The following is a 24879-nucleotide window of genomic DNA, read 5'->3' on the forward strand; positions in this document are numbered from 1 at the left end:
TATGAAGATCATATTTTATTATTACTTATGATTCCAAATATGTTTTCTTCTGTTGAGAATTTTTTGGTTCAAATTATTTGTTTGTTAGAAAAAATCATCTTATACTGTTGGAGTATGTGTTCATTTCACAGAGCAGAGATCCTGGACTCTCAGGTCCATGTGGGGCCCTTGGAGTCCTTCTAATCTAATCCCTTTATTGCAGATGAGTTTATGTGGTTTACCTGAAGTCACATAGTAATTAGTCACGGTGCAGAGACAAGAAGCCAGTTCTCCTCACTCTTAGAACTCCTCTCTCTCTCCTAATTTCAATTCATAGGTTTTAATCTTCAAAAAGAGTCATTTTAAGAAGCAAGGTGATTTATTCAAAAGTTCACTGATCGTTTCCTCTCTCTTCCTTTTTTCCCCTCTAGCCCTCTTCAATCTAATCCCTGTGGGCCTGCGTGTGGTGGCCATCCAAGGGGTGAAGGCCAGCCTCTATGTGGCCATGAATGGTGAAGGCTATCTCTACAGCTCAGTAAGTACCTTGTTGTGTGTGCACGTGTGTATGTGTGTGTGTGTGCGCGCACATAAACTGGCATGGAGAGTAATGAAGTAACTGTTATTTTAGGGAAGAAAATTACAAGTTGAAGTCAATGTATATTTTCTGACCCAGTATATCAGGATTATTATGAAGATTTTGTAATTTACAATGTTAAAGATCACGCTCTGTTGAGAAGGAGCTAGCAACTCTCCATGTGATACGAATTCTCTTTTTCTGTCTTTCACTTCTAGAGGATAATCTTTTGAATTTTACCTTTCTGTTTAATTCAAGAGGTAAAACATTTTTTCCTTTCTCCTGTTACCTCTCCTTCAAGCACAGAGGATGGTTTAGGAAGCTAAATTCTTGAATTTGTCTGGGAGTCTTCTCTGGCTTCTTGTGGAGAAAAAAACTTTCAGAATAGACTGTGTTTTTGTTTGTATTTAATAAAACTGTGTAGTACCTAATTTGTCAGATTCCTGGGATAACTGGTCACTTTAAAGACATGTGAATTGATGGAATGAGCTTTGGATTAGGGGCTGGGATATTTGAGTTTTATTTGCATTTCAACTACAATATTCCTTTGGGAAAGTGGCCTCCTCTCTTTGACTTAATTTCCAAACCTTTAAAATGAGGGTGTTGGACCCCATGTTGTCTAACATCTCTTTTGAATCTAAAACTAACAAAATTAGGTGGCATCAGTGGCTACATTATGAGCCCTGACATATTTTAAAGTAGTTAATGGTCCCACTCTCAAGATAATTTATGCATTGAGAGAACGCAGCTGCACTGAATCTTCTGTATGTATATAATTCCTGCTCTGCCCTAAGGGAATTGCCTATTTGTAGTTCATGAAGAAATATTCTTGAAAATCATGGTTACAGATTTCCACCCTTGCTTTCTATGATCTCACTAAATAAGACAAGGTTATTCAGGAAATTCACTTATGCCCACTAAATTCTCAATTAATTATTGAATAGCTTTTATTAAACTTTTTCCACAATCAATTAAATGAATCTCTGGTACCCTATGCTTGCTTACTAGTAGTACAGCTGTCATTCATATTAGAATTCTTAAAGTTGCCATTTTACTCTTGAACATATTCACATCTGAATATGCATTTATATATCAGATGTGTACATACACATTTTTTCAATGGTCTACTCAAAATAATACTTAAAGATAGATACATTTTTGGTCAAAACAATGGGCTTTCATTTTTAATGTGTCATAATTCTAACATTTCTTGATGTCCAGTTATTGTGAATCTATATTTTAAATGTGAGAATTAAAATAAGAAAAGGACAGTTAACAGATGTTGTTTTGAATAATTCCAGTTGGTTAAACTTTTTTTAAAAAAGTTTTGAATGCAATACAAACTAAAATATTTAGGTGATCTTAGGATAGTATTGATTTAAGAATTTAATCAGTCATCAAGTAAACAGTTAAAGGTAGACTATATTTATATTTATATTTAGAAGGTTGTTATTCATTTTTATATTTATTTAAAAGGTCATAATTCTGGTTGTAATTCCACGAAAACAGTAGAGTTCAAATTTCTGAACCAGAGTTCATTTCCAAAGGTCTGGAAAGAAGAAAAACACAGATTATCTGACAACAGTATTGTAGCAGGTGGCAGCTGTGTAGGAGCCCGTGTGTGTTTTGTGTGTGTGAGTGTGTGTATGTGTGTGTGAGTGTGTGTATGTGTGTGTGTGTGTGTGTGTGTGTGTTAAGGGGGCACAGGCAGGGAGGGGTCCCCATTGTTGGGTGCAATCCCAAAGTTCCTGGGAGAGGAGCCTGGGTATTCAGCATGACATAACTGAACTTCATATGTGGCAGCATTTTTAGAGGTACATTTTTTCCATTTTTCTTTCTCAGAACTAGACCTAAGATACAGGGAGCCCATAGGAGAGGTTTTAAGAAATTCTTGACTAGAGAATTTTACTGTAGGTACTTTTCTGTAAAGGATCTAACACCTTAGTAAAACCAATAATGACCTGTTGAGTTACCTGTTTTCAGCTTTCCTCTTCACTTAAATCAAATTTGCATCATACCAAGAATTGCAACTCTTTTCCCTGTATGGCACTGTGAGGCTACTGGAACAGTTTTTCTTAATTATAAGCTTGGCCTCGCTGACATTGAGCGTCAGGCTCCCTACTTTCAAAATCACTCTCTTTCTGGACAGGACTAACAGTATGAAATTCTGGTTTTTAATTTTAAGCAGGGGCATAGGCCTGAAGATTTTGTTATAGGACTAAAGGGGGCCAGTATTGGGAGAGACAGACCTGAAAGAGAATTGGGTATCAAGGCTTCATCACACTTGTTTTGCTGCTTGTCTGTGTGGCATGTCTCAGCGAGAGAGCACCAGTGTGGCCAGGAACCTTGTGGGGAGTTAAAAACAGGCTGTTACAGGCTTTCGTGATGTGCTTTTGGTATATGTTAAGGCTTGAAGTTATTTGAAAAGCAGTTTCCTACTTGATGTTAAACAGTGTAGCTGAGCACACCAATAAGGCCCATACCTGGAATTTGTGGCGGGGGCAGGGGGACTGGTGGTGTGTGTCTGAAGGCAAACCCTAGAGGTCCTAAAGAAGCTAACATAGAATCCAAGAGAAATTCTCAAATGGTATCATTTATCTAGTGGCATTCACCTTGTCTGTATTTATATTTAAGCTAGGAATTAATTCCCCAGTTACTTCTGATTCCCCCTCACCCCACCCCCTTTACCAGGAGACAAAAGAGACAGTAGTAAAGACTGAGTGACTGTTAGGTAGCATAGAGCTAAAGTTTCCGGATCCATTCTGAAAATATTTTAATAGGTGAGTTTAATCCATAAGCATTTAATGAAATTGTTGATGCATCTAGATTTGTTTTTACCCTTGTAGTTTGCTTTTTATTTTGCTTCTATTTTCTTCTTCTTTATTTTCTCACATTACTGAAACATTTTCCTATTCTATCTTTATTCTTCTGCTAGTTCGTAAACGTAGGTTATAATTCTAGTCTTTTAATGATTTAGACTTTTTTAACAGACATACATATGTATATAATTTGCTAAATAATAAAACATATTATTTATTTCTGTCCTTCTTCCAAACAGCTGATAGACCTTAGTATGTTTTCTTGCTTAGTAAACACCACCACCCTTCTCACCAATTGGATTATTTACACTTTAAAATTAAATATGCGCAATTAGTTATTATTCTATACTAAAAGTTACATTTATCAATCTTTAAAATAATTTCTGTGCACACAGGTTTTGTTTCTGTGTGTATTAAATTCGGTCCCTCTGAGTTTACTTTTCTTCTAAACAAAATCTTCCACTGTTTTCTGTGTGTGCGTCTGTAGATGGTGAATTCCCTTCGTTCTGGTATCCGTGAAAATGCCTTCCTTTCACTTTCACTCTTGAATTACAGTTCAGATAGTTATACAGTTCTTAGTAGACCTATATTTCCCCCAGCACTTTGAAAATTATATTCTATTGGCTTCTGGCATGTACTGTTGACTGTGAGAAGTTTGCTGTCAGTTTAATATTCTCTGCTTTGTAGGTTATCTATATGGAAAATTTAAAGGACTTTTTCTCTTTATACTTTATGTTCTGCAAATTCACTATAATGTCTAGTTGTAAATCTAATTAAGTTATCTTGTTAGAAATTCAGAATGCACTTTCAATCCAAAGAATCAGACTTCTCTAATTCTGGAAAGTTTTAACTGTTCCCATTTACATTTTATTTCTCTGTTATACTTGCCAGTCTCTTGTGCTGATAATATTTAAATCACTTTCACTAGAAACTTGCAAATTTATCTGCTCTAGAAATGATGCCATCTGTTTCGTGATTTCAGTCACTATGCTTTAAATTTTTGGATGTTTAACGGTTTCCATTCCATATCTACCTGATCTTGATTGATTTCTTCCTGTTTTTACTATCTGGCTCTTTTTACAGAAAGTTATTAACTCATTTATCTCTCTGAGCTTTCTTATAATACTTGTTATGCTTTTCCATAAAGTCAATTTCTTTTGTAATGAATTCATGTTTCAATCGTTGATTTTGTTGGCTGTCATTTTTAGAATTAGACTGAGGTTATATTAGAATTTAGAATTAGTTCTGCGTGTGTTTGTAATTTTGGTCTGTAGGCCCATTTCTCTCTTTCTTTCTTCATGATCTTCTTCTTTTGAAGTCTGCCCTCAATTTCTAGCAAATTTTTGGTTGCTGCTATCCAGCCTCCAGTGGTCCTAGTTTAGAATAAGATTTTAAGAGTCATTTCAAGGCTGCATCCTAGGGTAACATTGGGGTTAGGAAAGGGGGCCTGGGCAAGGGTATGGCTTGGTCTCGTTTCTCTCATTGTGAGTCTATGTCTATCATTGCATCTTGCTTAAAATACTAGCAGCATTTTTAAAAATACAGTTGATATACAATATTATGTTAGTTTCATGCAATCTACAGAGTGATTTGAAATTCACATACATTAGAAATAATCACCATGGTAAGTCTAGTAACAATTTGTCTCCATACAGTTATTACAATATTATTGACCATAGTCCTTATGCTACATATTACATCTCTGTGTCTTATTATTTTATAATTAAAAGTTTGTACCTCTTAATCCCCTACACCCCCCCTGCCATCTGGCAACCACCGGTTTGTTCTCTGTATCTATGAGTCGGTTTTCATTTTGTTTTGATTGTTTTGTTTTTTATATTCCACCAATAAGTGAGATCATATATTGGGTTGGCCCAAAAGTTCATTCGGTTTTTCCATAACATCTTATAGAAAAACCCAGATGAACTTTTTGGTCAACCCAATAGTATTTGTCTTTCTCTGTCTGACTTATTTCACTTAGTGTAATACTGTCTAGACCCAACTATGTTGTTGGAAATTGAAAGATTTCTTTTTCTTTTAAATGTTCTATTGTATATGTATACCACATCTTTTTTATACATTCATCTGTTGATGGACACTTAGGTTGTTTCCATATCTTGGCTATTATAAATAATGCTTCAGTGAACATTGGAGTGCATATATCTTTTCGAATCAGTGTTTTTGTTTCCTTTGGGTAAATACCAAGAAGTGAAATTGCTGGATCACATGTTCTATTTTTCATTTTTTAAGGAACCTCCATACTGTTTTTTTATAGTGGCTGTACCAATTTACAGTCCCACCAGCAGTGCATGAGTGTTCCCTTTTCACCACATCCTCATCAACATTTGTTATTTGTTGACTTTTTGATGATAGCTATTCTGATAGGTGAGAGGTTGATTTGATCTCATTGTGGTGTTGATTTGCATTTCTCTGATGATTAGTGATGATGAGCAAGTAGCAGCATTTTTTATTTTAGCCTTTTAAGAGTTGGAGCAGGAAAATTATACCAGTCCCTCGTGTGAGCAGGTAGCCTGGCTCTGGTCCTTTATTTTACACAGAGGGCTTTTATTCCCATTGACCTGACCAGAGTGGAACTTGGGGTCACACCACCCCCTTCAGGACATGAAGCCCAGTAGGCCTGCAGCTGCCACTTGCTCAGTGCTTTGTATTTCCATTCTATAGGGATGATTAGCTTGCTTTGATCCTGGTTATGTCATTTACACCTTACATTGCCAAATTCAATGTCATGAAACTTTTCTTTATTTTCTTCTAGGGCTTTTATGTTTTTAGGTCTTACATTTCAGGTTTTAATCCCTTTTGAAATAAATTTTGTGTATGATATAAGCAAATACCAGTACAGATGAGGTAGGTCAAGAAAAGGAAATTCTAGTTCAATCTTCATTAAAAAAAAGTTTTTTTGATTGATGTATTGTTGACTTACAATGTTGTATTAGTTTCAGGTGTACAGCAAAGTGATTCAGTTATACATAAATATATATATGTATATATATATTCTTTTCAGATTCTTATAAGCTATTATAAGATATTGAATATAGTTCCCTGTGCTATACAGTAGGTCCTGTTGTTTATTTCAATGTTCACTTGTAAAATCAACATTTCTTATCCTATTTGCTGCTGCAGTTAAGGATGTGTCACTCCATACTGTTACAACATAATATCAAAAGCATAATTCTTTGACATGCCTTTAGAATTCCATGCCTAAATCTGATGCTTCAGTGAGAGCAGACAATGTCGAGATTGCAATAATATACTGACTTTATATTGAAAAACTGAGTCAGGAGTTACTGAGAAACATAGAAAAAGGGTCTCTGAGAAAGAAGAAAAGAGAAGGCCAATATTGAAAGTTATTGGAAGACTGCTTTATACCCACAAAATGACGATAGGATAAGATATTTTTTATTTTCTCCTCTAATTTCTTTTCTTCCCCACTATCATAGATGTCCAAAATTTCTCATCACCGAGGATGAAATACAAATTTTCTCATTTTCTGCAGCCAAAAATAACTTCCACATTTTGCACTTTGGTAGGACATTTATCTGTATATTTCCTTTCTTTCTTTTGTTGGAATTATTTGTTTTCATGCCCTATCTATATAATTAGATGCAAGTTCCTTAAAGTTAGTAATCATATCTAATATAGATTAATATATACCATAACACTGAAAACTGCAATTCCAATGTAAAGATATCTGTTAAAATTTTGTTGATCAGTTGATGGATGCATTTCATGCAGTTTAATTTTGACAATAATTCATTGGCCATCTGGTCTTAATGGTTGTTGTAATAATTTTCCTGATTGTAACTTTGTACACTTTCCAGTTCTGTTAACTGGCTCAACTTTGAATAGGCTATGACTATTCTATGGAAACATGGAAAATTTGCTAAAGGAATCTTATTGTGCATGCTTCTCTGTGTTGAAGCTAATGTTGTATTGTAATTTTAAGAGCTAATGTTGTCGTGTTTTCCTTTCTGTACTAAATATTGCTTATAAAAAAAAAAAAAAAGCAAAAGTTGGCTAGGATATCTTCTTGGGAAGCCACTTGGTCATTACAATTCATCTCTCACTGGAAGGGTTCTGTTCCATAATGAAAAGAAATGGCAGTTTTTTAAAACACACATATCTAGAATAGAGGTACAAAATAGTTACCCACTCTGGAATTTGAGTTTCTCCATCAACTGACTTCCTCATGGAATGTTCCAAAATTTGAGACATATGCAGAAATATTTCTTGGGTAATGGTATCTCTGAAAAGTCTCTAATATTGAAGGAGAGCAAGACGGAGGGAGGGAGGGAGGAAGAGAGAGAGAAACACCTTAGCCATTAATGCCAGATGAATCACAGAGTTTTGAAGTTACTGGTGCCTGAATAGAGGGAAGTCAAAAGCCAATTTAGAGGCTTGTTCAGCAATTAGATTGTTAAATATTCAGTTAGGGTCATTTGCATAATTTTTCCTTCCATATAATTGTGGTTTTCTTGAATTTTATAACATTTCTTTTTCATCTTAGGTTGATTTTTGGCTATAGCACCTAGAAAATAATTGCTTATTTTGCCTACTTTTTTTTTTTGCCCTCATGTATATATATTTATTAACTGAACTGGGTTGTTTTTAATCAACTAGAAAATATATATGTGGAATCCTGTTAGCCCAAGAATCTGGCTGTGTTGCTTGCAAATATGTGACGTGAATTTTTGTTGCTGTTGTTGGAATTAGGTTGCCTTTCTTTAGAAAGAATCAACAGGTCATTAGTTATACGTTCAGTTAAGGACTAAATGATGGTAAGCATCCATTTTTACCTTATGATGTTTTCAGTAGTAAGTGGTGTTGGTTTTATTCCAAGAAATTATAACTTCTGGAAAATATTAATACTTTAGCTCCTGGGCTAGCCTTAATTGTAAAAATTTACTAATAAGAACCTGCTATATAAAAAATAAATAAAATAAAATATACTGAAAAAAAAATTAGCATATGTGTTTCCAGTAGCATTTTTCATTGAAAAGTAAAAATAGGATTAAGCTTCTAAGAGCAGTACTAATGAGTACCTTTTGTTGAATCATTTGAAAATGATACTACATTTTATATTTTTTATTTCTACCTTGCCGTGAGGCACATTAGGCCAACATGTAGTCATATATCCAAAATTTCTCAATTGTATTTCTTAGGTCATTAGTGAATCAGGCAGTATTAAGCAGTATTTAAGAATGAAAGCTTTAGAAATAAAACTGGGTTTGAATCACAGCTCTGTAACTTACTTCCTTGTGTCATTGGGGAAATTTGTTAACCTTCTAGACTCAGTTTCCTTATATATAAATTGGAGATAATTATGAAAATACCAGCTTTATAGGATTATAGCAAGAATTAAATGAGACAATGCATGTAAAACCCTAGTACTGTGCCTAGTACACAGTCAATGCTCAATGTCAGGCATATGTAGTAGTAGTAGTAGTAATAGTAAAATAGTATAGTAGTAGTATTAGTAGTAGTAGTAGATACATTAAATAAGATGCTCAGTGTATCCTAAATCAGTTTCTTATCATCAGTTCATGAAGTTCACATAGGGTAATTCTACCCGAATTTTCAGTGGTGATTCCTGGTTTGCCTAATCCACTATCTTTAGCCATCCTGGCCATGGGAGGTTGGTTGCAGAGCATCTCCCATTTAACTAGAGCCAATTAGCTTCAGGCCCAAGACTTGACTTCATCTGTTGAAGGAGAATTGCCTTTTTTTTTTTAAACTGAATTTAGTGCTGAGAGGATCAAGGACTACAGCCATCTTAAAAACACAAGGAGAAATCATATCTTAGAATGATTCCAACATTCAGAGGACACAAAGTCTCTAGGTGGAAAGATGGAGAAACCAGTTCTTGTTCACATCCTTTGACATTGTACATGAAGACATACCTGAAGCCAGCCCTACCTCTGAATTTTAAGTGTTAGGAGCCCATAATTACCCTTCTGTATGAACCAGTTTGGGCTGTATTTTTTTTTAACCTGCTAAACTGATAAAGTAGTGAACCTGTTCTCAGAGTGTTAAGACTTTCCAAGAAAGCTAAAGCTCCATTTATTCCATGTTCTCTATGTCATTTCTGGTGAAGAATTTCCCAGTGGCTTCCTTCTGAAGAGTTATGACTTTACTATTGCTCTCTGGGCCAGCCTGATTCCCAGAAGAGATTATCTGTTCTAATTCGTTCTGCCTTCCCTTGCCTGTTCCCCTCCAATGCCTGTTCCCCTCCAAAACCAATGTAAGAATTAGTCATTTTCATATGTAAATGTTTCTTGGGTTTGTAGCAAACAAATCATCGAAAGATAGGAATCAACTTTTCTTTCCTCCTGCCCCCCAGCATGAGCCAGTTTTTCAACTTTTGGGGACTTCTTCAAAATATCTCTTTATATAACTCCCTTGGAGGGAAATACATTGCATAAAATAAGTGTGTAAGCCATGACTTTCATAGACTTCAGGGAGGGGGAAAGAGAAGAAATTATGAGTGCTAAATGCAGAGGGAAAATCAGTAGGTTTTCAGGTGAGATTTGAATGAAATAGAGATACGGTGAAGCAGAGAAACAGAAGCAATTCATTTTTATGACCAAGTCTGCAGACAAGTTCACGCTTTGAATAGATAGCACTGAGGAAAAGAATATGAAAAAACAAAACAAAACAAAACATTGTGATAGGTGGCCAAATTAGAACAATTGTCAGAGAAGGACAGATTGCAAAGTGCTACATTTTGAGGAGATTTCAAGCCGACTGCCTCCTGCATTTATGGTGTACCTAAAGTTTGTTTCTGCACCACTGAATTTTAAAATCTAGTAGTTAAATTGGGGAAGTGGTTTAGCTACATAGAAGTGTATATGTCAAAAGTGACATATATTTCAGCTATCTCCAAAAGGAAAGGAAGACATTTATTTTGAGACCACTGAAAACGTCAGTCTCCCATGGGGTACCTATATGTCATGGTTCATCCAGAAGAGTTCCAGTTTATGCCTGATGTCTTAGTGTAATTATTGACACTACCTGTTTGACCCTCAGAAGCGTCCTGGATTAGGGTTTGGGCAATAATTATACAGTCATGTTACACATGATCCTACATATGACTCAGTGGGTGATCTGAGGTGTCAATATATGCACAAAATCTTACTGAATAATTTGAAAATTTCCTGTTCTCATTTACTCCCCAAGACCAAATCTTAATGATAAATTTCTTAAGTTTACTTTCCTGTATCACCCAGTGATTGAGTTTGGCTGTGAGTAAAAAAGACACCCATAACAATGATTTAAAGGGATCAAAGGTTTAAGTTTTCTCACATAACCTGAAGTCTGGAGATAGATAGTTACTGGTATTGGTTCACTGACTGGCTAAACAACCCTTGGCTAAAGGGCCAAAGTTTTTACGTTTATTTGGCCTTTTCCTCGTGGTACAAGATAGCTTCTACCTCCCCAGCTAACATGTATACATTCTGGGAAGTAAAAAAGGGGCACAGAGAAAGAGATGGTGGCTTTATCAGGAAAGAACACTTTCCCAGAAGTTTCAGCAATGTCCGTAGTGATGTCCAGTGATGACCATAGAACTGTGTCACATGGTCACCCCTAGGTGGAAAGAGTGTGGGGAAATGTCTCAATTTTTTAAAAAAAAAATTTGAGCTACATATATTGCCATATTCATCAAAACCAGGGTTCTGTTAATATGGAGGGGAAAATGGATATTGGATAGACACTTGACAACTGTCCCACTTCTCCAGGCTGAGAATATAAATGTAGATAATGTAAAACTTTAGCACAAGAGAAAGTCAAAGAGACAGAGAGCAACTGAACAGATTGAAGAATAGATATGCATGTGTAATTTCTTCATTAGGTAATGTAGAATCTTTTGAATCACTATAAATATTGGTTGAAAAATTTATGAATCTCTACTAGGAAGCTAAATATTGAACTCTAGAGACTAACAGGAAGAGATCTTACCTGTAATTTTATTCAGGTCCAAATAGATTAGAATTTCCCTGGGATTTGGTGCAGAAGCTTTCTGCTTGTTGAGTTTTCATGATGGATCGCTGGATATTTCCTCTGAAATTTCTCTCTATAGCTAGGGCAAAGATGAATAAGCACTGCTACTTCAACTTCTATTCTTCTATTTCACTGGATGGGTAAAAGTTCTCTCTGTAGGGAACTTTGAGAAGTTGTGAGGGAACTGAAAGTCACCATGGAGTGAGATATAGCATATTGACTTGTAAGGGTATGCTTGCCTGTGGTTTCAATACAGATATTCCTGAAACTCCAGGGATCAGCAACTTTTCCATGCTCCCATTTAACCAATAATTTACCTATTTATTTAGTGTAGATAGTGTGGCACACATTGTCTTAGGCACTGAAAATGAAATGAAAAACACTTCCACTGTAGTGGGAGAACAGGACAACACATAAATAAATATGGAAATTTACTGTTTAGGATTGGTTTTTATAAAAGAAAAAATATATTTCAGTAATAGAGAATAATAGAGAAAACTAATTTAGACAGGATTGCCATGAAAATTTCTTTAAGGAGATGATATTCACGCTAAAACCTAAAGGATGAAACGAAAGACCAAACCAGAGGAAGTGTACTAGCAGAGGCAGAAATAAGTGCAAAACATTCATAGGAGTAAAATGTTTATAAATCTTATTGTTTCTCACACATTCTATCATAATTCTTGCACCTGAAGTGCTAATTCTAATATCTGTTCATTTTCATTTGCTCGTCTATTTGATTTAAAATATTTTTACATATCGTGTGCTGAGTACCATTTTGGGTGCTCCAAGCATGAGAGAGGAAAAGGACAAACACTGCACTTTCATACCATAATAAAAGAATGAAATTGTTAAAGGTTATAAAGGAAGGAAGCAGGGTTATAGAAACATAATACATTTATGTCTTGGCATATTTTTTTAATTTTTAAATTTACATTAATTCTCATCATGAATTTCTTTCTGTTATTTGTGCTATCCTTGTATTTTGACTCTTTTTACATTGAATCCAGGAATAAGTTGTATGTTTTTTAAAAATTTGTATGCTGTTTATTGAATTCTTTCTTTATTATTAATATTCCTAAGGGATTTCCAGGAACTTTCTCAGTAATTTCAATGAAAAGACTTCATTGGCATTATCTTAAAACCTTGAAATCTGATTAGTAGCATGTTGCCGAAAATATTTATGTTTTAAAAGGTCCACACCACATATAAAAAGTAACTTAAAATGGATCATAAACTTAAGTGTAAGAGCTAAAACTATAAAACACTTAGAAGAAAGCATAAGGCTAAATCTTCATGACCTTAGGTTAAACAGTAGTTTTAGAGATATGAAACCAAAAGCACAAGCAACAAAAGAAAAAATTTCATCTTAATTAAAACATTTGTGCTTCCAAGGACACAATCAAGAAAGTGAAAAAGACAACCCAGAGAAGGGGAGAAAAGTTAGCAAGTCATTTATCTGGTAAGGAATGTGTATCTAGAATATATAAATAACTCATACAACTAAAAATAAAAAGACAAAAGTGTACAAAGGATTTGAATAGACATATTTCCAAAGAAGATATACAAATAGTTAATAGCCACATGAAAAGATGTTCAACACCATTAGCCATCAAGGAAATGCAAATCAAAAACCACAAGGACTCACCACTTCATACCCACTAGGATGGCTTTATTAAAAAAGATAATAACAAGTATAGGTGAGGATATGGAGAAGTTGGAACCCTTACATACTGCTAACAGGAATCTAAAATGCCATAGCCACTTTGGAAAATAGTCTACCAGTTCTGCAAAAGGTTAAAGACAGAGTTACCATATGACCCAGCAATTTCACTACTAGGTATATATCCAAGAGAAATGAAAACGTAGGTCCACACAAAAACTTTTCTATATTAATATTCATAGCAGCATTATTTAAAATAGCCAAAAGTGGAAATAACCCAAATGTCCATCAACTAACGAATGGATAAGGTGTGGCACATTTATTCAATATAATATTATTTAGCAATAAAAGAGAGTGCTGAGGCATGCTACAACATGTATGAATCGTGACAACAGTATGTTAAATGAAAGAAACCAGTCACAAAAGACAACATATGGTATAATTCCGTTTATATGAAATGTCCAGAATAGACAACTCTATAGAGACAGGAAGTTGATTAATGATTGTGCTGTGATAAATGGGAACAGACTGCTACTAAAGGGTGGGAGTTTGCTTTTTGGGGTAATGAAAATATTCTAGAGTTGATTGTGGTGATGGTTGTACAGCTCTGTCAATATACTAAAAACCATTGAATTATACACTTTGAATGGGTCAACTGTATGGTATGTGAATTATATCTCAATAGTGCTGTTATTAAAAAGTTAATTCTATTTAAAATATCAATTTAATCATGATTTAATGGAGATTAAAAAGTAAATAAGATCATTTTCCCCTAATGGATTCCATACACATTAATTGAATTGTATTTTTTGTTTGTTTAAAGTAACACAAAGGTGTGAATTTCCTCACAACTGGAGGGGCGTGACAGAACTTTAATACTCTGGTGCAAAAAGTGGAAAAAGGAGTGCAAGCAGAGTAGAATTTGTTTTCATTGTGAAGATGTGTCCTACAACTGTAAACACCATTGATTTTGACCACAAAATACTAGCTATGAGAGAAGAGTTTTTATAATAAGATTAATATTTGCTGTGACATTTTAATTTACTTACTGAGCTTGGATCTTTAAATTATTACTGTCAGGGCTCTAAAAATTTATACCTATCTGTTCATGTGGTGGTACTTTTGGAGGTATATGTTTAAATCACAGAATATATATTTTTTTCTCTCTTTGGCTCAATTTAAAAATGTTTCGTGAGGAAATTTTGAATATTTTGTACCTTAAAATTGCATCTTGGAATATACAAGCAGCTCATGCAACTCAATATACAAAAAACAAACAACCCAATCCAAAAATGGGCAGAAGACCTAAATAGACATTTCTCCAAAGAAGATATACATCAGCTCGGTGCTTTGTGACCACCTAGAGGGGTGGGATAGGGAGGGTGGGAGGGAGGGAGACGCAAGAGGGAAGAGATATGGGAACATATGTATATGTATAACTGATTCACTTTGTTATAAAGCAGAAACTAACACACCATTGTAAAGCAATTATACTCCAATAAAGATGTTTAAAAAAAAAAAAAAAAGAAGATATACAGATTGCCAACAAACACATGAAAGGATGCTCAACATCACTAATCATTAGAGAAATGCAAATTAAAACTACAATGATGTATCACCTCACACCAGTCAGAATGGCCATCATCAAAAAATCTACAAACAATAAATGCTGGAGAGGGTGTGGAGAAAAGGGAACCCTCTTGCACTGTTGGTGGAAATGTAAATTGATACAACCACTATGGAGAACAGTATGGAGGTTCCTTAAAAACTAAAAATAGAACTACCATACGACCCAGCAATCCCACTACTGGGCATATACCCTGAGAAAACCATAATTCAAAAAGAGTCATGTACCACAATGTTCATTGCAGCTCTATTTACAATAGTCAGGACATGGAAGCAACCTAAGTGTCCATCGACAGATGAATGGATAAAGAAGATGTGGCACATATATACAATGGAATATTATTCAGCCATAAAAAGAAATGAAATTGAGTTATTTGGAGTGAGGTGGATGGACCTAGAGTCTGTCATACAGAGTGAATTAAGTCAGAAAGAGAAAAACAAATACCGTATGCTAACACATATATATGGAATCTAAAAAAAAAAATAAAAGGTTCTAAAGAACCTAGGGGCAGGACAGGAATAAAAATGCAGACGTAGAGAACGGACTTGAGGACACGGGGAGGGGGAAGGGTAAGCTGGGACGAAGTGAGAGAGTGGCAGGGACATATATACACTACCAAATGTAAAGTAGATAGCTAGCGGGAAGCAGCTGCATAGCTGCGGCTATGCCTAGCTGGGAGATCAGCTCGGTGCTTTGTGACCACCTAGAGGGTTGGGATAGGGAGGATGGGAGGGAGATGTAAGTGGGAGGAGATATGGGGATATATGTATATGTGTAGCTGATTCACTTTGTTACAAAGCAGAAAGTAACACACCATTGTAAAGCAATTATACTCCAATAAAGATGTTAAAAAAAAAAGAAAGAAATATGTGCCATGCTAACGCTAATCAAAAAAAAATTATTTTATTGAAGTATAGTTGATTTACAGTGTTGTGTTAATTTCTGCTGTACAGCAAAATAATTCAGTTATACATATATATATACATTCTTTTTCATATTCTTTTCCATTATGGTTTATCACAGGAAGGTTTAGGTTTATTTATTTATCACAGGAAGGTTTAGTTTTTTGTTTTGGGGGTTTTTTTTTGGCATGCGGCATCTTAGTTCCCCGACCAGGGATCGAACCTGTGACCCCTGCAGTGGAAAAGCAGAGTCTTAACCAGTGGACTGCCAAGGAAGCCCCCACGGTTTAGTATTTTTAAAAGCCTTATTTAGCTTGAACTTTCCTTTGATATTTTGAGTTGTCTGTTTTGCCGTTGGATCTGCCAATGTCACTTACCCTCCAACTTGGTTTAACATTATATTAGTTTTGAGTGCTCGGGTGATATGTGAGGTACTATATGATTGGGACGGTTGCAAACTGGTTTCTGGGTTTTTTTCCTCAGAGTTTACTTGTATGCCTTTCTAATGCCTGATTTTTAATATAGGTATTGTCAAAGTGTGGTTTTTATTCTTGAAAAATGTTAAGGTATCCGCTAATTCATTATCCCAAGAGTAATTTGGCATTATTATAATAATGTGAAATATACATAGGTATGGAGTATTGAGTAGTAGATTATTATAATAAGGATACCTTTCTTAAGACTTTTTAACTGTGTTTCCTGGTTCTCATTCTCAAATCCATACTTACAAACAGGCTATGTTTTTGGTGCCTTATTATTTACAAAATGAAGAGACACAGGCAGAGTCCTTGCTAAGATGTATTATGTGAGAATGGAAAATGGAGTTGTATAGCCCTTAAGTCTCAAGTGAAAAATGCAGAGGGAAGTAATTGGCCACATTCCAAACTCTTTGAGAGACTGTTCCAGTAGTCCAAAATGGAAAATGAAGTTTCCAAAAAAACATTCCCCAAAGACGCGTGATTCATCTTGTGTGGCAATAAATATAACTCTTTGAACACTGTTATTTATTTGGCTAGTTCACTGGAGTCCAAATGTACCTAACTCTGCAGATCAGCTTCTCAGAAACTCTTAAAGCCCATCCCAAATGCTTCCCCTGAAAATCAGCTGTTTGTTGTTGTTGCTGTTATTTTAAGTATCTTTGTAGTATCGAAAGATCGTCCGAATCTACCAGTTCTATCTCTGCTGTCTAGCCCTGTGCCCACCCTGGCTTTATTTTTATGGGCCCTCAGTGATCATAGAGGTCAGCTAGACTAAATCAGTGGCTCCTTTCCTAATATTCACAAAAATTAGAACTCGATTATTGCTGAAACATCTCTAAGAGTGAGGGCTTTATCACCTGAATCGTACACTGGAGATGACTGTTAGGAAGCATCTTCTTTTTACTGTGCCATTTTTGGTTTTAGTCCTGCAATGTGGAGTCACAGAGAATGTGTTGATTGCTTAGTAGCGCTTGACACATGGTGAGTGTTCTAAAGCTGTTGACTGGTGTGATGGTCAAATGAGTTTTTCTACCTCTATGTCCATTTTATCTCCATCTCAATCATTATCCATATATCTATCTATGTATCTGTGTATCTATCTATTTATTTATCTTCCATTACTTAGAATGATGACTGACACCCAGTAAGGGCTTTAAAAGTGTTTGCAAAAATTATTATTTCTTTCTCACGTGATGTTTTCAACTATTTGTTGAACACAATTAAATATTATAGGAAGTGAGCATGGTTTTCATGAGAACATTAACCAGTTCCATTTCTTTCACAAGAAAGTTAATAAATACTATCTATTAAATAAATTAACGAGCAATAGAATCATTAATTTTGTAAATTGAAGGAAAGCTATAAATAATTTGGTTCAATTCCTCCTTTTTTTCAGATTAGAAAATAGAAATTTAGACTGAACTGTTTTTCATCCCTTTATTATTCAGAGCTCACTCTTTTGTTTGTACTATATATCTCCCCTAAAGTGTGATATTCTAATCTGTACAAGTGATATTTTATTAGTTTCTGCCCTGGTTTAGCCCTTGCTGAATACTAGTTGACTCTCTGGGACCAGCAAGAAACCATTCATGGTCAGGAAGTATTGGTCAGCAATACAGGGCTGGGGGAATTAAAATTCATTCACTTGCCTCTTAGAAATATCTGTTTAAGAAATTCTTTGATATTGATTTACTTTCAAGCATTGATTACTTTTCTCCCTGAAGGTAACAGTTTTATGATCATTCTACTGGTCTCTAACAATGGCTTACCTGATTTACTGATACATAAAAAGCCTACAGAAATGTATTTTTTCATTGACTTTATACTTGCCCAGTAACAGCATTGGTCTTTTTTTTTTTTTTTTTTAATAAATTTATTTATTTTTGGCTGAGTTGGGTCTTCGTTGCTGCGCGCAGGCTTTCTCTAGTTGCGGTGAGCAGGGGCTACTCTTCGTTGCGGTGCGCGAGCTTCTCATTGCGGTGGCTTCTCTTGTTGCGGAGCGCTGGCTCTAGGTGCATGGGCTTCAGTAGTTGTGGCACGTGGGCTCAGTAGTTGTGGCTGTGGGCTCTAGAGCGCAGGCTCAGTAGTTGTGGCACACGGGCTTAGTTGCTCCGCGGCATGTGGGATCTTCCCAGACCAGGGATCGAACCCGTGTCCCCTGCATTGGCAGGCGGATTCTCAACCACTGCGCCACCAGGGAAGCCCAGCATTGGTCTTTATTATGTTTCAGTGGGTGGCTTGAATTAGATCCATAATAAGCTGAATCCACACTAAGTACAGCTGTAATGTAGGGGAACCAAGATGGTATTCCTGGCAGCGTTCTCATTATATGTGCTTTACTTCCATTTGGTAGTCATTTCTGTAAGTCCCAAGGAAATTTCCTGCTATGAAAGGTTTTCTCTTACTGACATTGGCTAAAGAGACATTAGACCCTTATTAGATGTGTGTTTTGACTTTGCTAATTCTTTTCCCCTTAGCCAGCCCCAGCCTTCTTTCAATAGAGTTTGCTTTGCTTCCCATTACATTACATTCCAAACAGATCCCTACTTTGTATTCTCACTTGTTCCACTTATCACCAAAGCCTTCTGATAGCTCAATCTATATCTACTTTTTCCTCCATTTATCTACCACAGCCCCTTTTCTAGAATGTCTCATTTTATGCTTACATAGAGGATATTTCTTTGGCCAGATTTTTGGTGGTCAACATGATGCCTCTCAGAAAAATATGCCCTTTCTCCCTCATTGGAGAGTCAGAACTTCCAACTCTTCTCCGTTGGGGGTTGAGGCATATTTCTATACGAACCTGATAGAGGTTATGGGAATCAATAGGTTAATAAGGCTTCTATAATGGATCAATCTGTGCAGGAGTTTCCAACTTACTTTTCTTCTTCCATATGATAGAGACCATATAAACAAAAACATTCATCCAGAAAATGTTTCTGCCTGTGCATTTTTGTGTGCATTGTTTTTATTTATATTCAAGCAACTTTCATGTTTGTAGTGTGATTAGATCCACATAAAAACTCCAGAGAGGTTGATCAGACCAGTGTAATTATCACTATATTATAAATATGGAAAATTACTCAAAGGTGATAGGGATCATTAATACCAGTGTCCAATCTAAGATTTTCCTATTTCATACCTAAGCCTCCTTTCCCTTCCTTACTTGAAAAATGAATATTCCTTTGCTTGCAGTAGTAAAGGATTTCTATTTAAGAATGTTAACTTCTTTGTTTATTTTCCATTTGAGACAGAATATTGGTTATGGTGTGTCTGGAAGGGTAAAGACTGCTTTGAAGATGTGAGAACTGGAAATAGAGAGTTTGGCTGGGAAGTGGAGAGGGAGGCAGTCAGAGAAAGGGCATCTCAACCTGTATTTCTGAGAAGGAAAAGAAAAAACAAAAGAATCATCTCTCTGCTTAAAATTTCTTTTATATTTAGCCTTTTAAGTTTGTATGAGAATTAAGTGTGTTAAATTTCTTTTTTTTTTTTTTTTTTGGTATCTTGTAGTGGTGCCTACCATCCTAAGCATCAAGATATGGTATACAAGAGTGCCAACAGGACACAGTATTATACTCTTGTGCAAGATGATTCAGGGATTCTATTTAAAGTAGTTGAGCATCTTTGAGACTCTGCTTAATGTGTTTATATGCTTCTTGTTTTCTTTCTTCCATTTCCATCTTTCCATTCTCCTTTTTCCTCTCCCTCCACCCTTCCCTCCTTTTCTCCTTTTCTCTGTCTCTGTTTATCTCTCTCCATCCCTCCAACCCTTCCTTCTTTCTTTTTTTTTTTTTTTTGGTATAATCTTTATTTAACAGACATTCATTAAACATGTGCTATATACAAAGTGAGCTAAATGCTTTAGATGCCTGTAATACAAAGAAGGATATAGAACTTATGCTTTCAAAGGAGTTTATAGGCTGTCAGAGGAGGTGGTAATACAAAAATCAAGACATTCGGGGTGGAATCTGCCCAAGTTCTGAGTACAGAATAAGCAATATCGTAGATATTCTAAGTGTAATACTGAGGTCATGGAATGGAGAGGATATTTTAAAATCTTGGCCTGAAAATATATTTCATATCAGTAAGTCCTAGTGATTTGCATCCAGGAAAATACTGGCCACTGTGACCTGTTCTAAATCATATTAAAGATTCTATTGTCATATCACATAAAGTAGGTATATGTGATAATATATATCACATCTTTTAATATTAGAAATTACTATGTACAAATGGAGTTGAATGAGAAATTGACTACTCTAGGTCCCTTAATTAAGATCTCCTGTCGCCTCCTTCCTATGCAGGAGAGCAAACTGTTAGTAAGATAAATAACAGATACTCTATTTTGTAAGACCTATGAGCAACTGGGTGCTTGCCATGGTTGCTTACTCAAACTTGCAGAGACTATCCCGCATTTGTATTTATGTGTGGAGAGGGAAAGTGATAATTTCAGGTAGTAATGGAGAGGTCACATGAGGAGGGGACAAGTGAAAGCAAAGTCATTTTTTAATGCCCAGTAGGAAATGTAGAAAGCTTGGGGATAAACCTCTTGTGGGCACAAATGTGTCAAAAAGCTGTGGAGGGTTTATACTGTGCAAGATCCCTTAGATACGTGTGTGTTGGTTCTACAGCCCATTGCTTTGGGACCATTGAGTAGGAATAATAGCTCTATCCAATTTAACAACCCCTCAAGTTCTCACAGTATTAAATGAAAATGATGATAATAATTATGTTAGTAATCATATTTGAATGCTTACTACATGTTTGGACTCTATAAATTTATTCATTCAGTCTTCACGGTGACTCCCTAAATTATGTCCTAGCATTATCTTCCTTGGACAGGTGAGGAAATAAAGATGAAGTTATTTACCCAAGATTACCCATATGGGAGATGAAGCTATTAACTATATTAAATACTGAGTCTCTAATAATAAAAAAAGTCACAATATTTATTTACATGTGGTGCTTGGTAGTTTCAAAGAGCTTTGACATCCACTATGAGGTATATTAGGTCAGGTTATTTATCCCTTTTTAAGAGATAAGGCATTTAACTTCAGGTCTATTTACTCCAAAACCTAAGCAGAATTCACTGCACTCTGAAGTCTATTCATAATTTAAACCTACATAGATGTGTCTAATTGTAGGCAAATTTCCAATCAGATTGGCTAAAATCTAATAGTTTCTTATGCTTGGGAATACATTTTAGTCTCTTAGTAATTATCTTATGCATTATACAATCTTCACTGGAGTTACCAGATAAATGAGATGTCACTGCACTTAACAGCAAGGATCACTGCTGCTAGCTTTCGATTGGTTTCATCTGTTGCTGGGAGGAGTTGCCATCTCTCAGCAGCTGCCAGCCAGGCAGGCATTTCTGATGGAGCTGAGCCCAGGTTGACAGTAGCTAGAAAAGGAACGTGTCCTAACCTGGCAAGGACATCCTTCAAGTCAGTGTTTTTGTCCACCAGGCTGACAGAATCCCCAATTTTGATGCATTTCTTTGCTTTTCATGAAACCCATTTTTGTCCTTTCTTCTTTCTTTTCTTTGCTTAAATTTGTTTAGTTGCTGACAGACCATATTCATGCACTGTACAAAAGAATAAGTAAATTCCAATTAGCATCTGAAATGCAGAAGACCTTGGTTCCAGCTCTAGTGGGAGAATGATATATTGTTTGATTAAAAGAAGGAAGAGCCATTTCTTCTAAATAAGGGTACACATCATTTTCCTGGCAATTACAAAAGGGAGCTTTAAACGCTCTCTTTAGGATTTTGATGAAAGAATGAGAATTGCTCTATTTGGATGGCTTCCCCTGTTTAAAATCCTGTTTATCTACAAGGTGACTGAAATAGATGCTGGGGAAAGAAAAGCATTAAGTTTGTTCTTCCCCTTCTTGCCTTTACATATCATGAGCTGTCTGCCTGGAATGTTCTACACCCTGTTTATTAACTCTTCTTCACCCCTTAAGGTCAGGCTCCAATGCAAGACCGGTGGCGAAACTTTCCACATGCACCTCTATTCACTCCCTTCTTTGTGTCCTCAAAATGCTTCAGTTATATTCCTGTTTTGGGACTTCCCATAGCAAACTGTCCTTTTTTTTTTTTTTTCATGTGAACTATAGTTTTCATTTCTTTATTTACATGTGGTATTTTCATTTTGCCAACTGTCTTTTTTTTTTTTTTTTTAAAGGAATTCCTTTATTTTTATTATTTATTTATTTATTTTTGGCTGTGTTGGGTCTTCGTTTCTGTGCAAGGGCCCCCTCTAGTTGCGGCAAGCGGGTGCCACTCTTCATCGCGGTGCACGGGTCTCTCACTATCGCGGCCTCTCTTTTTGTGGAGCACAAGCTCCAGACGCGCAGGCTCAGTAGTTGTGGCTCACGGGCCTAGTTGCTCCGTGGCATGTGGGATCTTCCCAGACCAGGGCTCGAACCCGTGTCCCCTGCATTGGCAGGCAGATTCTCAACCACTGCGCCACCAGGGAAGCCCGCCAACTGTCTTTATAGTCACTCTTCTTGGCCATTTCCATTACTAAGTTCTTGTATGTCTAAAGGTTCAAGGACCACATTTTATGCACTTTTGAATTCTTAGCACCTAGTACTGTGTCTGGACCTAGTAGACACCGGTTCCTAACCTCCCAGTACCAACCCCAAGGTGTTTAGTAAATCAACAAGTGCACACTATAGTGCAATATTCTCCTCACTCTTCAAACAGCTCCATTCAGGAGTCTCAGAAGCCAGGCTTATGAGAACTAAAAACATATTTATATCTTTGACCCCTGAAATATATTAACTGCCTCCAATCATACCCCCGTGTGGAGGGATTTGAGTGTTCTCTAATTACAGAGTCTGGGAAATGGAGCACTGTCTGTCTAAAGTGGAAGGGACGTCAGAGTGTCAGTGGGCCCACATACTCTTTGACCGATGTAGAAAAGAAGGCCTGTAGGGGAGATGCCATCTGCCCAAGGCCACCACCCAGAAGGCTGGCGGCTGACCTGTGCTTCAATACCCTAGTGAGCATTCTATTAGGTTGTTACATGCACTTGGCATGTAACACTGAAGGCAGCTTTGTGATTCTGACAGTAGGATCAATATAATATCATGGCACATTGGAAAGTACCTTAGTCTTGGAGCTGGAAGAGTTGAGTTCAAATACTGATTCAGTGCTTTGTGCCTTGACCACTGAGCCAAGGATTCTATTTAAAACTTTATGGGACATTCTAGTCATTCTCGTTGTCTAGAGTCTCCCCTACTCTCCTCAGATTGTAAACTCATCAGGGAATGTTTAATTTAATAAGGATTTATTGAGCATTTACAGTGTGTCAGCACTGTTAAGACCTCATAATAAGACTATACCATATCTTGCGTAATACCTAAACCAAAATTAAACATACAATGTGGACTTGAGGAATTACTGTACATTTATTACATGTTTCCATATAAGTAATAGTGGTGCCGGACACCTTTCAGCCTTATGTTCAAGAGAGGAGTGAATTCCCTCATTTTTTATGCAATATACATTAGGAAGGAAAAAGGTCAGGGATATTTAAAATATATGAAAGAATAAGCTCCATCCTCAAGAACTATAGAAGCATACATTTACAACCAGCCAATTTATATGGTAATCACAAGCCATTCTCACCCAGAATTTCTCAGAGACATGAATCCAGTTTGAATTTACAGGGTGTAGTCAAAAGTGATACTGTGTTAACTATAAATTTCCTCATATTGATGGGAGCAGGAAAGCTGTTCCTACATCTTGGGCTTTCCTTAGTCCGAAGTAATCTTCTTCAATTTCTTCTGCCTGTCCAAAACCCAAGAAAAAACTACCTCATTTGTGAAGCGTTGTTTTGAATCCTCACCAAATAGAAGTATATGTTCCTTCTTTCATGCTCCCATCCCTCTATTGTGGTCCTTAATCATCTTCATTTTTCATTTATCTGTGTGTCTGGTTAATTATAAACTCCCTGAGATCAAGGGACAGGTTTTTTTCTTTATCTTGCTAAATCATCTAATTCAGTACCTTGCAAATAGCAGTGCTAAATAATTGAGAAATGAATGAATGAATAAATGAGTGAATAAAGTCGAAAAAATATTAGTGATTTATTCAATAACAATTTTTGGAACGACTACTAAGCTTTGGTGTGCCATGCACTGTATTCAATCTTGGGTGTACATACCATGGTGAACTTTTATCTGCTGCCTGGCATTGATGGGCTAAGTTATAATAACATATAAATATCCTCTCAGTATTAAACAATATATATCTAAAAAGCAGGGACGCTACCATTTTGAGAATGTATGAAAAATCTGCAGCTCTTAAAAATTTAACAGTCTTTGAAATATAGAAGTGAACTTTTGAGAAATACAGTGGGCATAAAGAAAACAGTGTGACTCTGCTATCAGAGCCTAAAAAATATTAGATATATGAATTATATCAAAACAGGACTGCTGATTTGGGGGATGGTAGAGATTCTATTTTGGTCTCAAAACGGCTCCTTTATGGGCTTATCCAAACTATTTCTTACTTGAAATCCTCTGTTTTATAATCTATTTTTCCTTCCCCCCCTCTCCACAAATGAGTATTCTGAGGATTAATTATTGTAAAGTACTTTGCAAATGAAAGGTCTATATAAATTCTAAGTGGTGTTGTTATACTGTGGGTGATGTGCCAGTGAAATATTGACAAAAGCCCCTGTTTGCTAAAGCCTGCATTGATGTATTAAACTCCTGCTGTAGAACAGTACCTCTGGGGAGCCTCATACTTTCTTTTCTTTAGATACATGAGTTGGCAATTAAAAGTAATTATATTGCAGCACTGCT

At 36.0% G+C, this 24879-nt stretch overlaps 1 protein-coding gene across 6 annotated transcripts in view; it reads left to right on the forward strand.

The window, feature by feature from the left end:
• Window positions 1–24879, forward strand: part of FGF12 (fibroblast growth factor 12) — a 543244-nt gene that overhangs the window by 365615 nt on the left and 152750 nt on the right. For all 6 annotated transcript variants that reach the window (XM_082393377.1, XM_082393376.1, XM_082393375.1 and 3 more), the window contains one exon: window positions 411–514. In XM_082393377.1, coding sequence (XP_082249503.1) covers window positions 411–514 — 104 coding nt within the window. The remainder of the gene's footprint in view (window positions 1–410; window positions 515–24879) is intronic.

The sequence above is a fragment of the Balaenoptera borealis genome (genome assembly GCF_965194805.1).
Source record: "Balaenoptera borealis genome assembly, chromosome: 5".
NCBI classification, from domain to species: Eukaryota; Metazoa; Chordata; class Mammalia; order Artiodactyla; family Balaenopteridae; genus Balaenoptera; species Balaenoptera borealis.